Source organism: Platichthys flesus, chromosome 1 (assembly GCF_949316205.1).
Source record: "Platichthys flesus chromosome 1, fPlaFle2.1, whole genome shotgun sequence".
Taxonomy (NCBI): domain Eukaryota; kingdom Metazoa; phylum Chordata; class Actinopteri; order Pleuronectiformes; family Pleuronectidae; genus Platichthys; species Platichthys flesus.
The window spans coordinates 12,534,839-12,550,297 of NC_084945.1; the positions used below are offsets into that span (position 1 = coordinate 12,534,839).

At 41.6% G+C, this 15,459-nt stretch overlaps 1 protein-coding gene across 1 annotated transcript; it reads left to right on the plus strand.

Annotated features, from left to right (window-relative positions):
- The first annotated feature begins 8 nt into the window (after window positions 1–8).
- On the plus strand, window positions 9–14,814 carry ipo7 (importin 7). Its single transcript, XM_062385094.1, has 25 exons — window positions 9–232; window positions 3,036–3,117; window positions 5,260–5,413; window positions 5,526–5,684; window positions 5,776–5,932; window positions 6,199–6,288; window positions 6,418–6,512; window positions 6,596–6,680; window positions 6,784–6,918; window positions 7,169–7,268; window positions 7,362–7,438; window positions 7,525–7,641; window positions 8,137–8,226; window positions 8,352–8,517; window positions 8,650–8,810; window positions 9,759–9,887; window positions 10,771–10,837; window positions 10,982–11,107; window positions 11,194–11,291; window positions 11,392–11,487; window positions 11,690–11,910; window positions 12,072–12,280; window positions 12,368–12,574; window positions 12,667–12,783; window positions 13,742–14,814. The coding sequence occupies exons 1-25, from the start codon at window positions 149–151 to the stop codon at window positions 13,837–13,839; spliced, it is 3,120 nt and encodes a 1,039-aa protein (XP_062241078.1). The 5' UTR covers window positions 9–148; the 3' UTR covers window positions 13,840–14,814.
- The last annotated feature ends 645 nt before the right edge of the window (window positions 14,815–15,459 follow it).

Consider the following 15,459-nt stretch of genomic DNA (forward strand, 5'->3'; position numbering starts at 1 on the left):
ACAAACGTCATCAACACAAGCCTCGAAGCCTCGACACGGGAGGACACATCGCTGGTAACCGGAGAGCCGTGCGTCCATGTGCGCAGTGACTGGGAATTGAGAGTCCTCTGAAATATTAAAATCCGAGCCGTAAAACAGAGCGTTCGCCATGGATCCCGAGCATTTGGTCGAGGCCCTTCGGGGGACGATGGACCCCATCCTGCGGGAGGCCGCGGAGAGGCAGCTGAACGAGGTAAAAGTTGAGGCGAGCCTGTAATGGTGAAGGCAGTTGTGGCGCGGTCTCGGCTCGGGCCTGGGCCGTTCACAACATCAAGATGGTGCGATCACGCAGACGGCGCTCCGCTGCCCGTGACAGAGCCGGAGCGAAATTCCACCACTCGATCCACATAACAACCCAGTGGCTCACGGCCTCACCCCCAACACCACCGCGGGGACGATAACACGAATCCGGCCGCGATAAGAAATAACGTCGATTCCAGGAACCGACGTCAGTGTTCGCCTGAGCCAGCTGTGTAGCTAATGCTAAACAAGCTAACCATTCTTGTCATGCTCAGGAGGTAATTGCTAGCTCGTCACACGCAGCCTCGGCCGGGTTACGGTTAATACCAGCGCTGACACGGCACCGTCATTATGTGACCGGTGTCCCGAGAGGTAAAATAAACGGAGTGGCCGCGGGGCATGTAGCACTGAGCATGTCAAATGGAGGCTAGTGATGTGTAGCTTTGTGGCTAACACCAGCTACCAGAGCTACTTGTTGGATGTGCTGCTACATAGCTGCTGCTCACGTGTCACTGTGACAAGCCCCGAAGTGATGATTTATTTCAAAATACTGAGTAAATTAGCACCAACGACCTTTTCAAAGCTATTATTTGCCTCAGTCCCACCTGATATATGTTCGGTGAGTGAAGTTACTTCGTGAAAAACGTCACAAAATGGAGTTTTAAGCTAGCCGACCTCCATGTGAGCACGTTAGCAATGTTGTGTGCTTACAAAGTTGTTGTCTCTCCTCAACCGCCAGTTTTGCTATACTTTAATAAATTAATCAAATCCATCAGTTAAACCGTTTGTAAATAATTGAAATGACCAAGAATAAACTATTAAATTTAAAAGCCTGTTTACTGCGTTCCTGGGTAGAGTCACAAATCCCAGATCAAATTAATATTTTGTGTTAATGTTTTACCTTTTTAAAGGTACAGTTATTCCGTCTTCTTGGTATTAAGGCAGCAGGCTGTTGCGCAACTTGTCACTGGGGAATAAGGGCAATAATTATATTATTATGAAAATTCACATCTGTCGATATCAATAATTATCAAAAATAAATGTGTTCTCAATTTAAAGGCTGATTCTCAGTGGTTTTAATCTCTGTTGAGGCAGAGAATGACAAACTCAATCAATAGCAAAGCATCTTCTTCTGAGGTAGATCAGTTATGTGTTAGACATCCTTACTGTGCTTTTACATGCATAAGCAATTTATCAATATATGTATAAATAAATAACATTTGTTATTACCAGCCCTGACTTGCCAAAGCTGTTCTGTATTATGTTATCCAAGACGGAATCAATGCTGTGAGGATCTGTGGGGGGCACATTGTTCTCCTTAACAGGGTCATCATCACTTAGTATGTTCTATGTTCAACATATAAGAACATTCGGCTTAGTAAATCATGACTACCTGTCTAGGTTATGGTGATTTAAGTGAATACAGGACTGAGACTTTTAATGGTTATATTTTTTTTATGCCTGGATTGTGTTACATAAGACACAGTGTTACACAGTCCGATCATAATGCCATGGCCAACAGTTTTTACAAAGTAAGGTCTATCTTATTTTTATAATCAACTCATAATATGTCAGTCATGGTAGATGTTCAGCTCCAACCAAACAATGATTCCTCCGTCGTTTGTGGCAGTCTACTGTGTTTTTATTTCCTTTTTCGGGAACTTTCCTTAGTTAACTTCATACATGTTCAGTTCTACAAATTTCTCTGCTTCCACTTCATTGGACTCTATCATGGGTCTGAGGATTGCAGGGAATTAAGTGTCCACTTTGGATAACCCTAACAATTTATGATTCGGGATAAAACTTGCACTACAAAATTTGAGAAGTTGCAGTTTCCATAATGTTCTTTTATTTGATTTTAGCTACCAGTCAGTTACTTTCAGTTTACTTCTACATTGGTCAGAGGATAAGGCGGGGCTCACGATCACTGTGTGTCCGGCCCCTCAGCAAGCTGCCAGATTATCAGCCAATCAGAAGAACTTGGGCCCTTAAGGAGGCTTCAGGAGGCCTGGGCTAATATTCACCACTGCAGTTAAGAGGCTTGACAAAGGGACTGCATCACAGGAAGTTCACAATAAATAAGAACCTTTTTTCTAACTGTGAATCATGCGAACCTACTCTAGTTGAGTCCCAGAATAAAAACCTAGGGTTGGAATTGAGCATATTGCCACTAACAAATGCATCGTTAGTGGTGGCTCTTTTTATGGGAAAAAGGGCCAAATGAATGGTAAATAAGAGTCAACAAAATGCTTAAATCATTATATGCACCTAAAAAAATATGCTTCATTGGTGCTGCAGCGTGGCTCAAAGCAAAAACGAATGACATACGGTGATATCCCTACAAAACAAACCGCTCAGTACATCTCATGTCACTTTCCACCTTTGCAATTTCTAAGGCAAACACAAATTGCAGCTTATATTCAGGAAAAGAAAATGGATTTATCTGTAAACCCTTAATCTTATTTCAGGTCAGAAAATTTATTGTAATGCCACAGTATTGGCTAAAATGACTTGCAGTATTGTGGATCACAGCTGGGTAATCTGATCATTGGTTTTTATGATAATTGACCATTTTAAACAACTCAATGTGTTGTTTTTCTCTGATAACTCAAAGTTTTCGAGTTTTAATGATAGATTTGGTCTAAAGGAGACTATAGTCCATGTTTTTTTTTTTTACTTGATGTAAAAATGCCAACAATTCCTAAATATTGTTTGTAACCGGATTACATTCAGCTGTTTTTTATTCTGATTTATAGGGTCACACACAGGTGAACTTTGTGTCCACTCTGCTGCGGGTCACCATGTCTGATCAACTGGATTTGCCTGTCAGGCAAGCAGGTGAGTCTCTACTCCTGTCAACAGTTTTCACCTTCTGTCAAGGTTGATATGAAATATAACTAGATGAAACACATTCATTGTGTATTAATGTCAGGTTCTCTTTTATAAGAAACACTTGACATAAAGATTGAGTTCCTTCTTTCTGCTGGAATGGGACCAGCCCATCTTCTCAATGAACTGATTTGTCTAATCAGATTTGGGTGAAGGAGGTCTTTAAAAGCTGAGTTGGAGGATGCAAACATGTGCAGGATGTGCCCTAATACATACAGGTTATACTAAGAAGGCAGAAAGTAAAAATATTCTCCCAAACTACCTAAACGGCGAAGGCACACATTTATTATTGGGATAAAGGTAAAAATCTTTTTTTTCCCTCCACCTAATCTGCTCAGAGTAATATTGTATGTTAGGTCATGTTATTCAGTCCAAGTCCCCCCAGAATCTATTGTGACTTGCTGCTTTTTTGTGCATCTGACTCCAATTTTGTCAAACTGCATTAGAGCAGAAATGGACTTGATATTTGCCATGACCCCAAGCAAAACAGGTCACTTATATAATGGTTTCACAAAAGACAATTTATTGATGATGACATGATTCACACTTCTGTTTTTTTTAGGCTGAAGTTCAGGGGACACATGAAGTTGGTTAAATATAGCCTCTGTTGCTTTAAGCAAAAATGCCTCTGTCGAATTTGTATCGATGGAAGGGGGGGAAAGAATGAATGGTCTGAGTTACAAACTTGAACAGTTGTTCCAAAAATGTGCACTGAGAGGATCACAATCATTGAGTCCGCCTCCCTAGTATTAATAACTGTACGAGTAAATTAAGCAGTTCTAGAGCTGGGTGCTATGGTGCAATAAATTACTTTTCCAGCTGTAGGAAGAGAACTTCTGACGGTGTTCAGAGTAGCTGTCAGAATATGGTCACAAGTGAAGTATGTACATTGTCTACATTTACTGTATTAGTCATTATCTTGGGCCGGGCTCATTAAGCTTCTATCTCTTAGTGTGTCACTGTGATGGCAGAAAAAAAATGTAACCTTAAACTCGGCAAACAAAACATAAAGAATTCTGCAAATAGCAGTGCTACCAGAACTGTTCATTCTATTTTTTTGTCATTAAGCCTCGTAGTTAAGGTTCCAATGTGTTGCCATGTGGACTTTAAATCTTAAAATTCATATTGTCACAGCTTTGCACAAAATTAGGATTTTTTTGACCCACAATACGTGATTTTTAAAACACAGATTGAGGTCATTTGAAATGGTTAATCTGTGGCTTCATCAGTGAGCACAGTTTACATATGTTCCTGCTTCTGGTCTGGAGCCGCAGTTAACTAATAATAATAATACAAAAAATTAAAGCCTAATACTGACACTAAAGTATGTAGTTTACCATGTTTATGCCAATTTTATGTCATGCCTATATTATGTTATTATTTGTCATTTGAGATATATTTTCAACAAATTCCCCCCCTGTCAATGAATTTAAAGGACAGATTCTCAGTGGATTTCCATTATTGGGACGTCAGTGTAGTTTGGTGGTATTAGGCAGAGGTAGGTGGTTTAATGCTCTGTCAGCATTGATAGGCTAGATTAAAATCGCCTCGCCAGCGGTGTGGACATTTGTGTCAGCAGTCTGACGTCTGCTTCCCAGCCCTCACTCTTCCACTCCCTCCGATGCCTCACTCTGCGAAGCCACACAACTCAGGGTGGGGCCCCACATTGTGCATTGGATCCCAGTTGACACTCTGGGGCCACATTCAAATCTACTGAACTACAAATGGAAAATGTGTTCCCCCAGTTTAGGCTTCACACGGCTCTGAAATCACACTACTGTGTCGTAATGGAGTCATAATGATATATATGCAGTCAATTTGGTAAAAATTTGGTTGTGCACCAACAGAGTTTAGAGAGCTTAATGGGGAGCGCAAGGTTTTTAATGGGCAGCTAAGTACAGGAGGGAGGGAGATTTTTTGATCTATCGCACTTAAAACTAATGATAAATGCATACATTTAATATTCAAACGTTTTAAATATCTTGGTCACAGAATGCTTTGCCCAAGCTGACCACAACAAGTTTGGTTTGGGCTCTGAACGTGCCATTAAAAGGCTGACTCATGTGGGACTTTTTATCTTTTTCTATCTAGGTGTGATTTACCTTAAGAACATGATAACCCAGCACTGGAGTGACGGAGAAGTTTCAGCCACAGAGCCACCTGTCAATAACATCCCTGACGAGGACAGGCAGTTCATTCGAGACAGCATCGTAGAGGCCATCATCCACTCCCCAGAGCGCATCAGGTAAACGCTCACCTTGTAGACTGAGTAGAGTGAGAGGAGGTCAGGGGATTTTATTGTTAATCCATGTTCCCTCCTGATCCCCTGTTTCATCCTTCCCTTTTGAACTCGTCAGGGTCCAGTTGACAACATGTATCCACCACATGATCAAGCACGACTACCCCGGCAAGTGGACGGCCATTGTGGACAAGATCGGCTTCTACCTGCAGTCAGACAACAGTGCAGGGTGGCTGGGCATCTTGCTCTGCCTTTACCAGCTTGTCAAAAACTACGAGTACGCCATTTCTCAGTCTTGATTTCACATTACATCGTGGGTACATGACATTAGGTTAATGTTGTTCTCCTGTGGCCATTTTGTGAAACAGATATAAGAAACCAGAGGAGCGTCAGCCTCTCGTAGCCGCCATGCACATCTTCATGCCCATGCTGAAAGATCGTTTTATCCAGCTGCTCCCAGACCACTCCAGTGACTCTGTCCTCATACAGAAGCAGATCTTCAAAATCCTCTATGCCCTCTTCCAGGTAATGTCACAACACCGAACACCTTCCTCTCAGCTCGGGACCACAAACTCTTTAAGTTTTCATAAGGTCATAGTGAGGTCGAGACCTTGCCATGACCTTACGACAAAGTTGAGCACAGCCCCAGCTGAAAAAGTCTAACTAGAGTTGAAATACACCTGCTTTGTTCATTGAAATCTCTTTATTCATAATATCCACCTGTAGGTATAATCTAATTACAGTATGATTTAGGATTTTATATAACACTGACTCTTGGTTTGTCTCTCCAGTACAATCTTCCCCTGGAACTCATCAACAGACAAAACCTGACAGAATGGATGGAGATCCTGAAAGCAGTAGTTGATAGAGATGTTCCTCCGGTAATGAGACAATTTTAATTCATTCATCCTAATATTATCCGTCACTCCTGACATTGTTCTGTTTCGGAGATGCACACATTAAATTCTTCCGCAAGCCGACTGTACTGACGTGGTCTTTGGTCTGTACAGGAAACAATGCAGGTAGATGAAGATGAGCGGCCTGAGCTGCCATGGTGGAAGTGTAAGAAGTGGGCCCTTCACATCTTGGCTCGCCTATTCGAAAGGTAATCCTCTAACGATTCTTGGCTTTTTTTTAAATAAATCCTGCTAATGTTTCAACAATAACTTAACGGTATCCTGCATTCAGGTATGGAAGCCCAGGCAACACAACCAAAGAGTACGGAGAGTTTGCTGAACTTTTCCTCAAGGAATATGCAGTTCCTGCACAACAGGTGAGGACTTCAGAAGATGACATGTCAGCTGCACCTGCTCTAAAGTTTGAATGAACTGTGTATTTTGAATGCACATAGTTAATTTCTTAATGCGTTTGTCTAGGTGCTGCTGAAAGTCTTATACCAGTATAAGGAAAAGCAATATGTGGCTCCCAGAGTACTCCAACAGACACTCAACTACATCAACCAGGGCATAGCACACGCTCTGACCTGGAAAAACCTCAAACCACACATCCAGGTAATAAAGCATGTTCAATATCCCGGAAGTGTTTCACAATTCTGCAAATGAAAAGTCATGTCATGTTAGTTGTGCAGAAAGAATTTGTTCAAGTGATTGGTAGTGCTTTACCATAATACTTCTACAATGACTAATTATCCATTTTCAACCAACAGTTAATCAGTTCAAGAACGTTGGACAAAATAACACATTAAAAACAAATAGTTTACGCACCACTTCCTGTCTGTAACCTCTTAATTTTGTTTTTCAGGGCATCATCCAGGATGTGGTTTTCCCACTCATGTGTTACACAGATAGTGATGAGGAACTGTGGCAGGAGGATCCATACGAGTACATCCGCATGAAATTTGGTAAGCAGAGAAAGTCGGTGCCTGTAAACCAAAAGTAATTTGGTTCATCAGTGAGAACTAACAATTACTCTCAATCTCTGCTGTCCCCTTTAGATGTGTTCGAGGACTTCATCTCCCCAACGACAGCAGCCCAGACACTCCTGTTCACTGCCTGCAACAAGAGGAAAGAGGTGAGCTGAAATAAGTTGGTAAGAGACATTTCCCTCAACTAATGAAGGCTAAAGATTGATCCAATTTTTTGCTTATCTCTGTTTAGGTGCTGCAAAAGACTATGGGCTACTGCTACCAGATCCTCACTGATCCCGCCTCTGACCCCAGGAAAAAGGATGGTGCCCTCCATATGATAGGCTCTTTGGCTGAAATCCTGCTGAAGGTAACCAGCTCTTAAAAGACTAATTTACACTGTTTAACAGTTTCTCTATGCTACACATTCTTGCCGAGCGAAGCAGATGTTGAGCATTTGTAACGTATTGCAGCAAACAGGACATTCATCACACAGTGCCCTTTATTGTGTTAACCCTTTTGAGCAGTCATTTGTAAATAATGGTCAAAGTGCCTAAAGAGATGATTGTGAAGAAGTCGTTTTAGCTGTGGGATATTTGGGAATGATGAAAACAAGTTTGCCTACTTAGGTGTGGTTTGACACGTTGTTTAATATTTATCTATTAACCAAAAATTCAAGTGCTGATGCTGTGAAGTTGTCAAAATGATGTGCCTCCTTTTGATTTGAGCAGAATCTTTCTAGAACGTATCAAACATGCAATAGATGGACTTTCGGTAAAGGATGAAAATGCAAAACATATGGGGTAAAAGATGTAGTGTGTTTGACTGTCTTGTGAAATTTGACAGTTTTATTTCTTTCACACAGAAAAAAATATATAAAGACCAGATGGAGTTCATGCTCCAGAATCATGTCTTCCCCCTGTTTCGCAATGAACTGGGCTACATGAGAGCCAGAGTAAGTACAATTTCCCAACAGACAGAATAAAGTGGCTTTATAATACCACAAACTTGTAATATTAGTTTAGTTTATGGTCTTTAATTTGTCCCGCCACATTTTTCTCAACCCGTCTGTTTTCACAGGCCTGCTGGGTGCTCCATTACTTCTGTGAGGTGAAGTTCAAAAGTGACCAGAACCTGCAGACGGCTCTGGAGTTGACCCGTCTCTGTCTAATCAATGACAACGAGATGCCGGTCAAGGTGGAGGCAGCTATTGCGCTGCAGGTCCTCATCAGCAACCAGGAGAAAGGTGAGAAAGCACGGTCATACAGCTCATAGTTTTTTACCTGGACTACATACGATGATTTTCCTTTTTTATAAAGTGTAATCCAGTAGTTTAGATAATAAATGTCCGACTAAACCGATGCATGGTTTTCTTCAGCCAAAGAATACATCGTCCCCTTCATCCGGCCAGTGATGCAGGCACTCCTGCACATTGTCAGGGAGACGGAGAACGATGATCTCACCAATGTCATACAGAAGATGATCTGTGAATACAGTGAGGAGGTCACTCCAATTGCAGTGGAGATGACACAGCACTTGGTGAGTACGATCATTATACACCCACCAAGCACTTTATTAGGAACACCGCACACACTCTGTTTCGGGGGGGAAAATGTGATGCCAGTGACTTTGACTGTGGCAGTTGGTACCGGATGGACTGGGTAGATTATCTCTGAAACAGCCGATCTTCTTGGATTTTCACACACTGGAGTCTCCAGGTTTTATTCAGAGTATTGCCATTAAATAAAATAACTAGTGAGGTCTGAGGAGAAAGGACAGACTTGTTGGAGCTGACACAAGATATGGTTACTTGTGTAACCCCACTTTACAATTGGGATGAGCAGAAACGCATCTCAGAATGAACAACAAGTTAAACCCTGAAATTGATGACGACAGCAGACGATGAGATTAGGTTTCACTCCTCTCAGCCAAGAACAGAAATCTGAGGCTTCTGTTGGCACAGACTCACAAACCGTGAACAGTTGAAGACATGAATGCGTAACCTGAACTGATATCTGGATTTCTGCAGCATGAATCCAAGGACCCAACCTGTGTTGTACCAAATAATCATGGTTTGAATGCTACAGTCTGAGCATTGCTTCTGACTATGTGTATCCATGTATGGCCACAATTTACCATCTTCATATTGAGACTAACCGCATAATAATGCACCATGTCACTAAGCATAAGTTGTCTGAAACAGGATAGAATGAGAGATAGGCTTCATGTTTGTACAGCTGACAAAGGGAGGCTGTTTTGAAGAACTGTAATCCTAGGATAAAATATCTAAAAGTCTGAGATTGAGAATGTTTTGTCCTACTTACAAGACTGAGTACAGTCAGCAGAAATTAGTCACTCTGACTAATCCAAACAATCACACAAATTACTACGTTTAGGTTCCAGGATGTACTACTTAATGGTGAAATATCGTGATATTAATACAATCCACAGACGCAGTCGTAATATTCTCTGTTCACTCTTCGACAGGCAATGACGTTCAACCAGGTGATTCAGACGGGGCCTGATGAGGAAGGAGGAGATGACAAGGCAGTGACCGCTATGGGCATCCTCAACACCATTGACACATTGCTAAGTGTGGTGGAAGACCATAAAGAGGTTAGCATCGCAGTTGCTAAGCATGCTGCCCACATACACACACTCCTTCTCACTCTTCTGGCTGAAAGCTCATCTCAGGGCCACTCCTCTGCAGAAGCAGCTCTGGTCTGTTGTAATGTTCTTGCACACACTCGAGCCACCCACTTACTGCCGGGAACACTCTCTATTCTCTCCATGTCCAATGACTCAATGATGCTGAAGCAGGCACTAGAAATAGTATTGGAGCACCCTGCCACCATGTCTGCTGAAACATGGGACTGCTGCTACTGGAAGCCAAGAATTCGATTTGCTTTACACTGAGGATTTTCCACCATATACAGGTTTCAGCCATCTTTGTTCCTCACATTATTACAAAGAACCGGAATTACTCCAATCTGTTTTTATCAGGTGAAATCACAGGACTGATGCATGGAAGAACATTAAACTCAAAATAATAACTTTTTTAAGGTTGTTCCACACCTCAACACTGATTAACATTGATTTTAGGGCCAGAATGGATGATGAATGGAATCAGTCAGAATTATAGAGATTCTATCATGAAAATTGAAAATCTTTATCATTTAGTTATATAAAGTAGGAATATTTTAAGTACTCCGTTGAAATATCCTTTTTACGCTTGGATAAAATGTGCTTTTTTCTGAAACATTTAAGTACATTTCTTGTACTTTGTTTTTAATAAGTGCTCCACAAGACACAGTCTATGCAATGTTTGCCCAAATGTATCATTTACTACATGTGTGTTAATCAAGTGCCTGGTATTTGAAGTTACATAATATTTTTTATTATTCACAACATGCTGTTGCTCACAGATGAAACTTTGTACAACTTTGTCTCAACTAATGATTGAAATCCTAATTTCCTTTGAATCCCTGTTTTCTTTCAGATCACCCAGCAACTAGAGGGCATCTGCCTGCAGGTGATTGGCACTGTGCTGCAGCAACATGTACTGGGTAAGCAGGACTGGTTCCACTGGTTTTTCCACATTCTACCTGCATGTAACACTAAAGCTCTCTCTGTCTGCCTGTATTAGACGAGACATCAATAAAAAACTATATTTACCCAGTGACTGACTTCTGTGTTTGTTCTTCTATCAGAGTTTTATGAGGAGATCCTGTCCTTGGCTCACAGCCTGACCTGCCAGCAGGTGTCGCCACAGATGTGGCAGCTCCTCCCATTGGTGTACGAAGTCTTCCAGCAGGATGGATTTGACTACTTCACAGGTCTGGCGCAGGAGACTACTTTGTTTTTGGCAGTCACACGACCTCCATGTTTTTCTATGAGGGAATAATTACTATTTCTGTTTTAGATATGATGCCCCTCCTTCACAACTATGTGACAATTGACACAGACACCCTCCTATCCGACACCAAATACCTGGAGATTATGTACAGCATGTGCAAGAAGGTAAAGTGCAGCAGTAGTGAACACGTAGTGTAAGAGATATAACTCTGCCCATCAGAGATCAGTTGTTGTGAGGCTTACCTTTGCTTGTCACTTCACACAGGTCCTGACAGGTGATCCAGGTGAGGATCCAGAGTGCCATGCTGCAAAGCTGTTGGAAGTGATCATCCTGCAGTGCAAAGGGCGTGGCATTGATCAGGTCAGTGACTAATGAAGATAATCCAATTTTTAGCTCAGAGTACTGAACTAGTGAGAGAATTACACACGCTCTAAACATGCGTCTGCAGGATGTACAACGACATCCACTTGGCTAAGAGCTTAAAATAATGTCTTTTGTATGTAATTTTAATATAAGTATGTTGTAATTGGTTTCATTTTATTAAAGGAATAACTTGTTGCAGGTTGTTCCCTTGTTTGTGACTGCTGCACTGGAGCGTTTGACGCGGGAGGTGAAAACCAGCGAGCTGAGGACCATGTGCCTGCAGGTGGCCATCGCAGCACTTTATTACAGCCCCCCTCTTCTCCTCAACACCCTGGAGAACCTGCGCTTTCCCAACAACACTGAGCCAATCACTAACCACTTCATAACCCAGTGGCTCAAAGATGTCGACTGCTTCCTTGGGTGAGAGAACTGTTCCTTAGTGTCACGACAAAAGTCTTAGGCCTAATTTGAACAGGAGACAAATTATCTTTCTAAACTATGTTCATCCTCATCAGCAATGTAACAGCTGTTATTTTGGGAAGCCCTATTAAATCCTGCTCTTCCGCGTTTTCCTCTCACAGCCTCCATGACAGGAAGATGTGCATTCTCGGACTTTGTGCCCTCATCGACCTCGACCACAGACCTCAGGCTATCAACCAGGTGGCTGGTCAGCTTCTTCCAGCAGCCATCCTACTGTTCAGTGGCCTCAAGAGGGCCTATGCCTGTCGAGCAGAGCATGAGAATGACGAGGACGATGATGATGAAAATGGGGAGGAAGAGGACGACAATGGTAAGGCCCAGATCATTTTATTAAGTGTTTCATAACCCATATCTGCAAGGTGAGTTAAGGTGTTAACATGACTCTGAATGAACGCAGCTGAGCTGGGCAGTGACGAAGACGATATTGACGAGGAGGGTCAGGAGTACCTGGAGATGCTGGCAAAGCAGGCGGGAGAGGACGGAGACGATGAAGACTGGGAGGAGGATGATGCTGAGGAGACGGCACTTGAAGGCTACAATACAGCTGTAGATGATGAAGACAACTTGGTGGACGAGTATCAGATCTTCAAAGCCATACTACAAAGTAAGGCAACCAGGACGTGTTATATGAAAGCTTGTGGGAATCAGTTTGTGTCCATGTTGTACATCAATCACTAATCTGCCTTTGTGATGCAGATATCCAGAGCCGTGACCCAGCGTGGTACCAGGCACTAACACAAGCCCTTGATGAGGAGCAGGGCAAACAGCTTCAGGACATTGGCACACTCGCAGATCAGAGACGGGCAGCACATGGTGAGAACCAGCTGAGACGCTCACATTTTCAATGAAAACCTGACGTGGTTTTTCTGTCTGACACAATAAAGCAACTTTTTACATCGTACCATTTCTTGTTTTTTGTTATTTATACGGACTCTCCGTTGACAAAATTATCTTTAATGAATTTGTATCCATATACTGACCTGGAGTAAGTGCAGCACTACAATATTCATAGCCTCGACCATAGGCTGAATACAAAGACAACACGATGGCTCACAAACCTGTAGTTACAGCATCTAAATCACTGGCTTCACTGTTTGGTATAAACCCTGCATCCGTTTTCACAAATGTGACATGGAATAAACAAACTAAAGTCGAAATACACATTTTTCTCAAAAATGGCTCAGTCGTATGTAGTTCTTATCACACTGATGTATGTTACTGTCCATGTCTCTGGTAACTGTGGTTTTAATAAGTTAGTGTGAAACGTCATGATTGATCAAGCGCATTTGTTGGTGGAACCTCGCTACAGTGGCTCCATCCTGTCTATGGTCTCTACTGAATCAAGTTTGTTAAACATAATACTTTATATTCATAATTAGGAATTTCATTGTAATCATCATTCAATAAGAAAAAGCCAATATACTGGATCATTCTGCTTGTTTGACCTGAACATTTTAGATAAAGCCTCATCACCTGAGCTAAGGGTGAACAAATTAAAAGCATGAACTATATTTTAGGGCTTCACTATTTTTTACAGTTTATCTATCACTTGGAGTTTAACAGGATAAAAACATTAACAAACCAAATCTCCTGTGTTATGCACTGGACAATTATGAAAAGAGGAAAACAAATCTTTGCTAATGAAATCAGTCTTTAACCAATGGCTGTTAAAATGAAAATGTTTAGGAGGTGTTCATCACAAGCTGTAGTATATGAACAGTGAGAAAGATAACTGATGTTTAAAGTTCTTTTGCTTATCGTCTACTTTCAGAATCCAAGATGATCGAGAAACACGGCGGGTACAAGTTCACGCCGCCAGTGGTGCCATCTACTTTCAACTTTGGAGGCACTGCTCCAGGAATGAATTGAGTCCTCCGTTCTACTTTTTATTACTCTGTGACTGATTGTAGTGAAGTGAAAAAAAGCTTGTGTTGTTCCCTTAAGTAGTGGTTCCAGAACTGGTTCTTCTCAGTCATTCTTCAATCTGTCAAATGGGGAAATAGCACCAGAAGATGTGGGAAAGCAACCAAAATGCAACCAATGGCTGGGGAAAACAAACCAAGAACTTGAGCACGATGCAAGAGAAGAAGCTCTGAACAACGTTGTCTTCTGGAGCCCAGTGTGGAAGGGATGTCACGACGGCAACTCTTTTTTTGTTTTTTTTCCCACTTAAACAAAATTGGGGGATTAACAGTTTAGAAATTGATAATGGGACTTAATATTTCATTATCACTGTTGTGGCCATACGGCCGTGATAAGATTATACCTCTGGTAGTGGTGATATCTACGTTATTTTCTGCATAAACACTCACGTTTATGTACATACAAGCCAAGGTTATTGATTTTTCAGGTAGCCTTGAAAAACAACCAGAGGCATTTGTAAGGTGTCAGCAGCTGTATTCATATGTAGCATATTGGATACTTCTTAGCACTATGTGATGCCTGATCTCTGTAAATTAATGACTAGCACTTTCATATTGTTCAGGTCTCCTAGCCTTCTGTATCAGACTGCAAATTTTTTTAATTGAAGACTATTTAAAATGAAAACCGCTGTAACTTTGTTACCCAGGAAGCGACTTCTGTAATGGCTGGTTGTCACGCATCTGCTTACAGAGTGGATCAGTGGGCAACTCGGAAACATTGATTCAAGGGGGAAAAAAAGAGAATGCTCTTGGTGTTCGCTTTGCTTACAGGATGTGTTTGTGAGCACTGAAAGTACAGTTGGATACATCATTTGAAGCATGTACAATTGGACTCATCGTGAAGGTCTCAAGCTTTTGGTTGGTGTATGGATTACCCATCTATATATACAACAACATATTAAAAAAAGCTAAGGGAATTCATGACCGTGTGTGTTTCCTTATACATGCACATTTCTGTCCACCAGAGGGCACTGCTCTCCTGTGAGCACAGAATCACCACACGTGTGCTCGTCAGTTCATACAGGCCTGGTTTGAAACACTGCCCCCTACAGAGCCTCCATAACTAAGACAGTGGCCTGAAACCTGTGGAATCCAGTAAGTGAGACATGAATGATGATACTGCATAAAGCAGTTTGTAATCCAGTCTTAGTTATGGACTTAGACTCTAGGAAGGCTCAAGGATTAACTGAGAATGTATCTACATTCATTATTACTTTTTATACTAAAATATACTTTAATTCAAGTGTTTATAATCACATTAGCACTCGGGCGAAGTTTGTAATGTGCATATTAAATATTGAGGAGGACCTGTTCAGCCAAATAAATGTTTCTGTTGTGCCTCAAGTATTTGGCCATTGTATTTACAGGTAGGGTGTGCACACTATTTAGTTAGCGCCTATCAAACACTGCTGGCTGTGCTCACAAAGGAATACACTTGTTAAATAAATGTGTATCCCCGCCCCCCCGGACACTTTTACTATAGGAAAGAATTCACTGTCACAGATGAAATGTGAAATATTCACAAAATCCAACCCTTGATGGTTAATGACCATCTGAGCTTTATTTT